At 38.9% G+C, this 12,062-nt stretch overlaps 2 protein-coding genes across 2 annotated transcripts in view; one reads left to right on the forward strand and one right to left on the reverse strand.

The window, feature by feature from the left end:
- The window catches only part of ckap5 (cytoskeleton associated protein 5), a 94,505-nt gene that overhangs the window by 45,027 nt on the left and 37,416 nt on the right, over positions 1-12,062 (reverse strand). The gene's annotated exons all lie outside the window — the stretch shown is intronic.
- Positions 570-4,618, forward strand: dnaaf4 (dynein axonemal assembly factor 4). The gene is made up of 9 exons (XM_049723780.1): positions 570-697; positions 788-935; positions 1,325-1,458; positions 1,823-2,039; positions 2,265-2,410; positions 2,501-2,610; positions 2,691-2,844; positions 3,372-3,477; positions 4,171-4,618. The coding sequence occupies exons 1-9, from the start codon at positions 581-583 to the stop codon at positions 4,272-4,274; spliced, it is 1,236 nt and encodes a 411-aa protein (XP_049579737.1). The 5' UTR covers positions 570-580; the 3' UTR covers positions 4,275-4,618.

The raw sequence follows: 12,062 nt of genomic DNA on the forward strand, positions 1-12,062 counted from the left end.
GTGATCTCTTCTCACAAGTGTCAAACTCAAGGCCCGGGGGCCAGATACGGCCCATCACATCATTTTATGTGGCCCGCAAAGACAACTTATGCATCAAATTCATGTCATTACTAAAATTGCTAATTGTCTTCACTTTTAATAATATCTGTTTTTTAAATATTTGACCAGTTTTTACTCGTCTGATTTCAGGAAGAGTTTGTTTTGTAGCTTAAAATATATATAATATGAGGCGTTCATGCACACTCATGTTTCCGATAGACTTGAATGCAACGTTAGCTCCATGGTCTCCATAGTAACGATCATCAACAACAACAACAACATCTCCGTCAGCCTTTTGCCTCTCGCTGGCAATAAAATTGTATCGAATCATAAATTAAGCGCGACTTGCGAGTTTAATTTGACAGTAAATGCAGATACATAACCAGAAACATCCACAAACCCATACATTTAAGAAAATTCTATGAGAGGACGTCGTACTTAAGTGGCAGGTAACTAAAGTCAGTCTTCCAGTACCTGGTTTCGGGGTTTGTGCTGTATCTGTCTGTGTGCACTGTATTGCACGTGTAGACCCACGAACTAGATGCCCCTCCTCGTAACAGACCACTCATGGACCCAGACAGAGTCCATGGTTTTCATCAGTGTGCCTCTGAAAGGGGCCAAGAAGGTAGACATCATGTCGTCCGACGAGTACCTGAAGGTGAGCTAACATAAACCTGTTAAAGACAGAATCAAATTAATTGTTAAGATGGTGAGCAAATCCACATATTTGTGATTTTATTTTCAATAGGTTCATTTCCCACCATTCCTGTTGGAAGTGTTTCCTTCGGAGCTTGTTGATGATGACCAAAGCTCAGCAAAGATTGGAAATGGTGTTGCAGTCATCAATTTGTCAAAGAGGACCAACAAACTGTGGGAGCACCTATCAATAAACACATGTGAGAATTTATTTGGACTCGTTTATTTTTTAATACAAAATAATAGATGTATAAGATAGAAATACTTTTTAAATTCAGTATGGGAAAAAAATACTCAGTACATGTTTGTATATCTCTAGCAAACAAAAAATATAAACTGCATAAATGACACTTTGAGCTTCCTCATCAACATATTTAATATACATGTACATTGCGCATAAACCGCACAAACTAACAGGAGGGATTTATTAAACCTTTCTGCTATTAGGTCATAATAAGATATATATTTTATGATACAATATACAAAATAAATAACAGCAGTCAAAATGTTATTGCACATCCTCTTAGATGGGGATGACTTGAAAACCAACTCATTTATGTGATGACATATTTTATCTGCTCTCTTTCAGATGATAAAGAGAAAAAAAAGGAAATCCGTGAGCGAGCACTGTCAAATATGCAGGAAAAGCTTGCTGCCCAGGCCAAAAACAGATCAGAGAAAAGGCATCATGAGAAGAGATATGCTGTGAAATCAATGATGAATGTAAGAAACACGAATGCCTAGTGGGCGTCAAGTGGCAACAGTCAAATTGCAAAACTCACATATTTGCTGTTTTTGTGCTCATGTCACAGCAACAGTGGTAATATTTCGGTGCCACGTTGAAATGGGATGAGGTGCTTGCAACTTAAGGCATAATACTAAAGTACATATGTCGAAGTAACCTGACGGAATTGGATTAAACTAGTTCTGTGTGCCATCTTGTGGCATCTTTACACAACTGGGTTGCAGCATCAGTTACTTGCAAAGTTTTGCTATTCATTCTATTGATTAGCTTTTCTGCTCTCTCCCTATTGAACTGGTTGAAGCATTTGCAGTCCTATCTAATCCCATTGTTATCTGTTTATAGATTGAAAGTGAAGAAAAAGACAGAATCCAGAAAATGAAGGATGCTGAACGAGAGAGAACCACAGCTGAACTGGAGGCATGGCAGCTGAAGGAGAACAAAAAAGCTGCCGAAGAAGCTCGACTCAAACTGCAAAGTCAGAGCAACCATTTAAACAAAGCAAAAAGTGTAAAACACACCCGTGAGAACGGAGGATCGGATGAGAGAAAGGTCATATTTGGTGAGTAATGTCCAGGTACCATGCCAAGTATGTTATTTGCTATTATACAGTGGTATTGCTAAATAATGTCTACACTTTTGAAAAGTTATTTTAATTATTCCCCAGTAAACATGTCATCATCTGTGCTTTTCATTTAGTTTCTATTTTGTTTTGTTTCATGTGCTTATTTACTTTATTTTGAGCATTGAAGTTTACTATACTTCCAAATTGTATCCTTCCATTTAGATAAAAGAAATGTCCGTGAAGCAGAGAGAAAGAAAAAGCAAGTGGATCTTCCTGCTCCAAGAGTTTCAGGAAACATCCAGGTCTCATTCACTCCTCGAGTTTTCCCCACGGCTCTCAGAGAGTCACGAGTTGAGGAGGAAGAAGAGGTAACATTTTAGTCCTTCGTGCAAAGGAACTCTCAATAAAGAATTTGAAATCGCACCCGACACCTGCGTCTCTCTGCCAAACAACGGCAGTGGCTGAAAAAGCAAGCAGAGGCCAGGCGTGTCATCAATGCAGATATTGAAGAGCTGAAAGACTTAAGAGAGGAGGAGAGGAACCCCGACTGGTTGAAGGAGAAAGGCAAGTATGTGAAGTTTTCTCTCATCACCAGCGTTAACTAGATCCTGACATGTGACTACTAAATAAATCATTTCTTTCTCCAAGCAAATATTTTGCAGCTGGAAACTACTTGAGTGCTTTAAATGCCTACAACCTGGCAATTAGACTCAACAGGAAGATCCCAGCTTTGTTTTCAAATAGAGCTGCGTGTCATCTCAAGTTACGCAACTTTCACAAAGCCATTGAGGACTCCTCTCAGGTCAGACTGGTCAAACTGAATACTGACAGCCAGACTTTTGCTGACAGATTTACGTATATGAAACATCAATAAAGGTATTAAAAATCTGCAGTCAGTCTGAAGTAATCATTGCAAGTAGTATTGCACTGAGATAATTACACACCTAAAACAACAACAAAAAATAAGATGATGATGTCATAGGGGGCGGGGCGTCTATTATTAAATTATCCTTTTTCTATGTCCTTGTCTTCTTTAGCCTCAAGGGTAACTAAAGCCTACCCCAGATAAGTGAGAGGTATACCTGGAATGGTCTCCAGTATAGTATCACAGGCTGACAAGCATTCTACAATAAATCAATTATTGATATGAGAAGAAAAACAGTACAATAGTAATTAGGTTCATGCACTTGTCAAGTACCACACTAGACTCATCGAAGTTTTAAAAACGGCCTCTGATGAAATGTATATCCAATCCAAGTATTATGGTAATGCTGAATTTCAAAATACATTAAGGTGGTGGTTAATACTGAAATGAATCTTTCTCTGCAGGCTCTTGAACTGCTGACTCCAGCCGTTTGTGCCAATGCGGCTGCCCGAGCGAGAGCTCACGTGCGTCGAGGCTCTGCTTTCTGCCAGCTGCAGCTCTATGCGGAAGGTCGGAAATGCACCACACTCAGTCTGACTAAGCAGAGTCGTATATCAAAGCACTCAGATTAACAAGCCACTCACTTAACAGCAGCTCTTCTCATCACACTTTAAGAAGGAAATCTACCCAAAGTAAAGTCCTCTTGCATAATATGTTCATTCTGGACTATTTCTGTACCTGACACTGCACCTTACCATAAAAGTTCTATTTTTTTAAACACAATTTAATCCAAACTTTCTACTGACTACTAAATCTATTTTCTATGTGTAATAGGGGAATCATTGTATCATAAATACTACAAAGTTTTGGTGAGATCAACCTCCAACTTTGAACTCACTACCGAAAACGATGCTCAGCGTCACATTTATAGTCCTTTGAAACTTGCAATCGTCTATCACTGACTTGTGCTTACACAGTAGGCTAAATCCCAGCAATTTGTGGAGGCTAGGAACCACTCATGCTGCAAATAGTGAAAATGATGCCACACCACCCCAAAAAAGTTTACAATTGCCAATAGATGGCAGCAAAGCTCTTTTTATGTCCAAATGAAACTCCGAGTAATGTCAGCGTAGTTCTGTGTCAGAATGAATCTTTCTAAATTACTTTAACTGTTGAAAGTTGATATCCAAAGCAAACACACACATCATAGCATATTTTTACCAAATATTTGTTGATTAACTTGTTTAACTTTCCTTTCCACAGGACTACAAGAGTACCAAACTGCTTTAAGGATTGAGCCAAACAATGAATCTCTGCAGGCAGACACTCAAAAAATTAGGGACATCATACAAGGCAGTGCAGAATAGGCTGACTGTGGCAAAGTGAAAGCTGTGAGGCTTAGGATAAGCGGTTCAAATAATGGATGGATGAAGTTTTGTTTATTTCAGTAGTTCATTTCAAAAGGTCAAACTCATTACACTCACCAGTTTCACTGACACATCTGTTAATCAAATTGGAAAATTCTTCCCAGAAGTCAAATTCTTCCCTTATTTCTCTATTTAAAAAGTTTTGATTTTAATAGAGTGTTCTTATTTCTTGAGATGGTGCTTGAATCATCCAAATTTTTAGTATTAGTTGCTTTCATTTTTTAATTCCCATTCCATGAGTTCATCTTGTGAGTCATTATAAAATCAATATCCTTCATTTGCAATGTGGTCCTTTTTTTTCTTGCTGATCCACACAGATCCAATCTTTCCAAAGATTGTCAAGTGGCGCTTGAGGACCTCGACCACACACCCTGCCCTCTGTTAGTTGGCACAATTGAAATCTATAAACACCTCGTGAAGCCGCATTTCTTATTTTTTTATCCTACTGCCAATTTTGTGGGGGGGTTTTCCCCTAATCTTCTAATCAAATGTGCCGAAAGCTTTGCCTGGAATTACCAGTGGTTGAAATTCTGCATCAAAAGAATGGGGTCATTAAGAGGCTGTGATTTGTAGTGGGGCTGTATTGTGCCGGGGTAGTTGCAGTGAATGGCTGTCACTGAATGACGTCTCAAAGCGTTTGAAAAGATAAACACAATTCCAGAGCTCACGGACAAGCGAATGGCTTCAAGTGTTATTACAAAAGATTAATGCAGGGCCTTGGAAATGGGACTAAAGGAGGGTCGTGCACTGAGTGCTGCTGCTGGGAATTCGCTGCAGTACTTTCAACAGTTTGTACTCTGATATCTAAATTAGGTACTGGTAATGACAACCGGGGACAGATATTTTAATTAGATTCTTTTCAATTAAACAACATAACTAAAAATGGTATGATTACTGAGCGATGATAGAATGAAGGATGGAAATCATTATGACAAATTAGAATCAGTGGTGGGCCATGCAGTGGGGATTCACGCAACGTTATTCACATTCTAATATTAAATCACTATTACAGAAACCATCAATATGCAAAAATGTAACAACAATAGAAGGTGGAGCAATGCAGAAGCAAAAATAGATTTAATAAAATACATGATAATCACTAGAGAGGTGAATTATTACATTATTTGCGCAGAGTTTTGTCAGCTGAACTTAACATTTTACTCTGACCAACCAATCAGAGGACAGAAAAATGCTGTGGGTAATGTGAGGTGAAAAAAACATTGATTGGTTTAAGAAACAATCCCATTGCTAATAAATTCGACAGCAGTATTCATTCTGAAGGCTTGATTAGACTCTTACGGCAAACAGAAAGAGGCTGAAAATTGAAAATGTTATATCCACTCGCAATAGGTAATACTGCAGCCAAAACTGAAAAGAAATGGTAAAAAGAAAATGGAAAAGGCTTACGATTCCTCACGTCTCAGAGGAATATCATCAGATTGTGATCATTTTCCACATGATATGGAAATCTAGTTATCATCAGTGTGTGTGTGTGTTTGTGTGTGTGTGCGCACGTAAGCGCGTGCACGTGTGTGTGCACCTGTGTGTAAGCTCTGGGCAACTTTCCCATTGTTGCTGGAGGTGGTTTGATTGGCAGCTGGACGCCCCCTCTGGCTGGCGACTGGGTCCGAGTGACCAGCACAATATGGAGGCCTTTATCCATGCGCACTGGCCAAGACACACACTGCTGCTTCTGGACACCACACTTTAACCCATTTTACACACTTATACAAAGGCTCGGGGACCCCCATGTGTACATGTTCCGGCCACAAAGAACAGTGTAGAATCAGCACCTGGATTCAAAGTTAGGTCTGGTTAGTGTTGATTCTTGTGAAACACTGAAACAGGAATAAATTTTCTCTCTGGTCAGAGTAAGCTAAGATCTGAGTCAGTGTCAGTGGTTGTCTGATTTTATTCGTACTGATTCGTGATTGACTCATAACCAGTCCAGCGTGGAGTCCGCTAATCGATACCTGTATGGCTTTTCATGCTGGTATAGTAAAAATTCACTGCCTCAAATATTCAAAGTATTAGTGATTAAGTTCGATAATCGGTCTTAGTGGTATCAGAGGGATCAACAGCTCTAAAAATATCAATGCCGCACATCACAGCAGATGTAATGGCCATTTGAGTGAGCGTAACTCCAATCACACCATTGCGCTGTCCACAGTTTTAAAGTTATAAACATTATGCAACTGTTAAGTCCAATGTCCACCATGAATATGAAAAACTGCACAACATCAATGTCCTACCTAACTTGACACTGCCATGTAGCTTCGTTGAAATAATTTTGAAAACATTCCAACTAAAGCAGGTATAGTCATTTTGATGCTGATTTTGATGCGTCACGTTACTAAAAATCAAACTGCTCATTTGTTAACGAATATAAACATTTCATATTCTAATCCCACCCATTGTTAAACAATACTTTAGAATGTTAAAACATGCTTTAGCATCATTTTAGTGACAATCAGTATAGCATAAAGAAGCACATGCAGTAAATAAAAGTTATTCTAATCGAAATTCGTCAGGTCTTGTGATCGTGATATATGTATAAATATAAAGTTCATAAATTCACCTTTCTACCTTCTGGTTTCTTTACTTTTGAATGATAGGAGAAAAATTGATTGATCCTAATTGGTCCTTTTGCTTCTGTCACTCCCTCCTTACCTTACAGGCTCATCTTTTCCCGCTTCCATTCCCTCCGCCTTCCTTTCCTTTCCTTGTCTGCCTAGCTGAATAACCACTAAAGGTAAATTAGATCATAATGACCCTGCAGCCTCTATACAAAACCTGATTTGACACGCAACCCTCTGCCTAATGAGCTGAAAAACTCCTCTGTGTGCGTGTATCTGCGTGTATGTGTGTGTGTGAAATGTCTGTATTTTGCTCCTTTCGTCACAGCTCTGTGTGGTATCTCCTAACACACAACCACACATGCAAACACGCACATACACCAGTCACCATATGTTGGCATTATGTGGTTAATGTGCTCTCCAAAGACATAGTTAAATGGATTATGCGGGTAAACGTCACAATCTGAGCTCCATTTAACTTTTCAATCCACTAAAAGTACACATGAAAGTGGTTAAAATCCCTTTTTTTTTAAGTGTACAAATGTTACACAATGTTAGCTGAAGTGGGAATGCAGAAACAAAGCAATCAAGTAGTATGCATGGTCATCCTGGACAACTCCAGTCCTCCAAGTGCACAATCTGATTGGCCATCTTCCCATTTTACCACAATGTCCGTGTTTTTTTTTTTTTTTTTAATAATTCAAATTTGAACGAATTAATGCCGCAATGGTTAGCACGTCCGTTTCAAAGTTCGCAGGTTTGATTCCAATTCTGGCTCTCCCTGTGCCTTATAATACTTTTCTAAGTGTTGTACTTTTTGATGCTGTACTAATTTTTATGGGCGGCATGGTGAAGCACTGGTTAGCACGTCCGCCTCGCAGTTTAGAGGTTGCGGCTTCGATTCCACCTCCGGCCCTATGGTTGGATGGACGGACGGACGAACAAACCGACAAACAAGTCCTCCTGCTGGAGTTTCAAGTCAGAGGTCAAATGTTTATGTGTCCATATAAAGGAGACCATTGGGGTCTTAAACACTGTGGTCTCTATACTTGACCTTTGACCCCCAAACTTTCTTATGTGTCTCTGTCAGATCAAAATACGCAATCGCAAGCTTCTCTTTTGCTTCACAGTCTTTCCTATCTTTTCATTTCATCCACAAACTCTCGAAATGAACTCCTCAATCTTCCCCCTGTTAATCTGTGTGTGTCTGCGTGTGTGTTTGTGTGTGGTGGTCTGAGCGTGTGAATGATAGACTAACCCCATTCTGAATTATAGACTCCTAGGGGTCACCCAGTAACCCCATGGGCCAATTGTTACTGCCCCACTTGCAGCCTCTCTAAGCTGCACTTGACATCACTTTCCTTTAGTGTGTGTGTGTACGTGCGTGTGTGTGCATCTGTGTTTATGTGCATGCCTGCGTGCTCGTGTGTGTGTGCTTTCTAGCGCGTACATCCGTGCAGTCGTGTGCGTTTCCTCTCAGGTAGATAAAACCCCATAGGTCTCTATCCTTGCATGCCTCAGTGCTTCTTTTGTAAAGCCTCTGACTAAACTCCCGCAAATTTCACTGAAATGTCTTGCTCATTCATCACATGTGGTTTTATGAGCCATCCAGGAGTCAGGTAGAGGATTTTTATCAGTCCCAAAGGTGAGAATAAACACTCATGGTGAAACATCCAAACATTATTATCCTCCCAAAAATCCATTTTATGCCAAGCAGTGGTGGGGAAAGAGATTCTTACAAGTAGACAGCACAGATTTATTTTGAAAAAATACCAGATCGACCTCAAATGCTGACGCCCGACTTCCTGTCTGGCTCGTCTAATTTCTTCAGCCTCATGAAAATCTGCATGCGTTATCCGCAGAAAATATAAACCTAGGTTTTACATTCGGAGCCAAAAAATGCTATAAATATATCTCATGATATATCTGAGTCACTACTACATTGATCTCGAGCTTTGCACGTTTCCAGCAATTTTCTTCAAACATAAGATATACGGAATTGAACAGAACAGATTCAGAAACAAATCTCGAAAAAATGTCCTAATGGAAGATGTTGATTGCTTTTTAATGAGCAGATGATATAATAATTACATTAATAATTAGATTATCTGTACTTGCTTGTAACTTGTAGCACTTCTCTAATTCAGCAGCAATTCTCCTTCTTCAAAAACCTCTCATGGCCTTTAACCTAAAGCTAATTAGACTTTTCATTCGTCTTGAATGACTTAATTGATAAACGATCAACCGTAATGGCTTCATCTATAAACATCCTCTCATTTGCTTTCAGTGCCTACTCCTATCCACTACGGTCTCATCCCTCTTCCATTGTAGCTCCAACAAGTTTTCCAACACATTAAGCTGTGCGCTCACATAAAGAAAGAAGAGAGTTGCTTAGAATTCCTCTGGTGATTTTAATTAAAGTCCAAGACTAAACACCTCTTTCTCTGCCTCTCTTTCTTTTGGTCTTGCTCCACTACTGCCACCCAAACTTTTTTTTCTGTGATCACCTCTTATCCCTACGTCCGCTCAACAGAGTGGCATAAGGAATGCCCAAAAACCGGCCTTGAGAGGGTCCTTGTGTCCTGACAGCTCCTAAAATAAGAGCCATTAGTGAGATGAGATGAGAGAGAGAGAGAAAGAGAGAGAGAGAGAGAGAGAGAGAGAGAGAGAGAGAGAGAGGGCGTTCTAATTAAAAAAATTTCCTCCTTTATGTCGTATTTATGTTTGACCCAAACACTGAAAAATGGTACGAGCTGAATGAATAGTGTTAGACTTCAAAGTTAAGTTGTAATAGTAGTACTGGAAGACAAAATAAGCATTGGGGTTAGAGTTATTTAGTTGTATAAGTGTTATACTATGTAAGTGTTAGTTACATAAGATCTGTATAATGTCCGAATCCCTTGTTTGATGGCTTTCATGGTTTGCAATTGTTAAGATCCAAGTAAAATAAAATGGGCAAATCACACTCTTTTTGATGGGGATATTATAATTTTGCTACTTGTTGGTTGGTCGGTCGGTCGGTCGGTAGGTTAATCAAAACAAGACAAAAATGCAAATTTTTGCAAATGTCTTGTTTTGATTAAACACCAAAGATTATCTGTTTTCATAATGACTGTAAAAAAATAATGAAACATTACTGTTGAGAGGCTGGCATTAGAGGATTTGGACAAATCTTTGGGTTAAAATTACTTGATTATTAAAATAGTTGTTGATTAAGTTCATAATCGATTAATTTGGACAGCTCTGGTTGGTTGATATTTTTCAGAAACCTCTCAAATTTAAGCTTCAGTTCTTGCCATCAATAGAATATTACTGATTTCATTTTGTATCTATTGTGGTGGTGTATAAAGGCAAAATACAGCGAAACAAAAGATACGATTGCATGATGGCCAACTCTTCAAAATAGTCCTTTCTGTAAGGGATTAAGCTGGATCTTTAACAAAACGCTCACGCTCGGTTAGTCTTTGACTTAAAATGCAGACGACTACATACTCACGCACGTATGGTTAGCCCTCGTTGCGTGCACCTTTTACGAGCTGAAAAGCAACAATTATCTTGACACAAAGAGATGTGGACGCACCACAGAAAAGGAGTAAAAGAGAGTCGGGCTTTCTTTGAGAAGAAACGAGAAAGAGAAATTATCTTGAGCATCAGCGTTTATCGGACATATGGTCAAGTGGAGCAGACGATGAAGACTTGAGGACAATTCATGAGCTCCACTCAATTAAAGGGATTAAGAATGCTGGGGTAGGCCACACACACACACACACACACACACACACACACACACACACACACACACACACACACACACACACACACACACACACACACACACACGCGCGCGCATCTTGACTCTTTTACATCCTTGAGTTAAATGCACAGAGAACCAGTATTCTTTTGGAAGACATTTGGAATAAAAAGTGGAAAAATATTAGAGAAAAAAAAACAATCCATATCCCTCAAGTCCTGTTGATTGTTTACAAAAGATGCTATAAAAAGTCTACACAACCGTGTTCAAATATTTTTTTTGTGATTGCAATTATATGAGACCAGGGTAAATCATCTGAAAACTCTTCCCATGATTAATGTGACCTATAACGCGAATAAAATCTCTGAGAGGCGGAGGGAGGGGGTTTAGAATTAACCGATCAAACTCATGTTAGAAACACTGAAAGCAATTTAGGGTTCAATCTACTTGGAAAATGTAAGACAGCTAATGGCATCAAATCATCAGGTAGTTACAAAATAATATTTTTTGGTAAGACACACAAGTGTAAAATTTAAATTTCCACTTAAATTCTATTTAATCACTGGTCAATATTTTAATCTTTAAGTTTAGTTGCTTTTTGTTTTAAAAATGTGCTCTTTGTGAGTAGGTGCTGTACTTACTTTTTAAAAATATCTACACTACTCATTGGATTGTTGCGATTGGATCTACTTCATGTAATTAACTAAGTGAGATTTCATAAAACAGCCCACCTTTTTCAATTTAAAGTAACTGAAATTGAAGGCCAAGTCTACTCAAAAATTTTCTTTCAAACAATGACAACGACATCCTGATTAATATTACGTTTGTGTAATTGACTCGCCAGTTTTCTGAAACTGAGCCGCAACTGTGATGTTGTTTTCAGTCAACAGGAATTGGCAAAATGGCCGCCCCTGAAATGGATAAAGTCAGGTGGATTTTGCTGCTTAATTAATATTCCACAAAGGCAATATCAATCTGCATGTTGTGTTTAGCCCACAGAACATTTGAAAAATTCGGACTTGACTTTTCCTTTAAATAAAGTAGGCTTTTCTTGCATTGTAAGCTTGACAGCAGTTCTTACTTTTTTGTGCCAACACTGACTACAATTTGTAACTGTTTATAATCCCTTCTACTTTGACTAAGGCCCCAGTTCCAGCTGAACCAAAATAACACCAACACACGATGTTGTCAGACCATGCTGTACTGTATACTTTCTCTGGGGTTAATGAAAGTCACTTTGAATTGTGGCAGGTATGTGCGGACTACATTTAACTTGAGTTTCAATGTGATTGGTTAATTCTGAAGAGGAGCCACGAGTGCACACCTTTTCTGCGTTGCTAAGTGATCATTTACCGTGTGTGTAAAAAAACATTGTGTGCCGATAATGTGCATCGTAAATTG

This window comes from Syngnathus scovelli, chromosome 6, assembly GCF_024217435.2.
Source record: "Syngnathus scovelli strain Florida chromosome 6, RoL_Ssco_1.2, whole genome shotgun sequence".
Lineage (NCBI taxonomy): Eukaryota > Metazoa > Chordata > Actinopteri > Syngnathiformes > Syngnathidae > Syngnathus > Syngnathus scovelli.

Coding starts and splice junctions, on each gene's coding strand:
- dnaaf4 (XM_049723780.1), top strand. CDS start 581: ATGCCCCTCCTCGTAACAGACCACTCATGGACCCAGACAGAGTCCATG. Junction 2,611..2,690: donor TGGTTGAAGGAGAAAGGCAA/GTATGTGAAGTT, acceptor TCTTTCTCCAAG/CAAATATTTTGCAGCTGGAA. Junction 2,845..3,371: donor CCATTGAGGACTCCTCTCAG/GTCAGACTGGTC, acceptor CTTTCTCTGCAG/GCTCTTGAACTGCTGACTCC.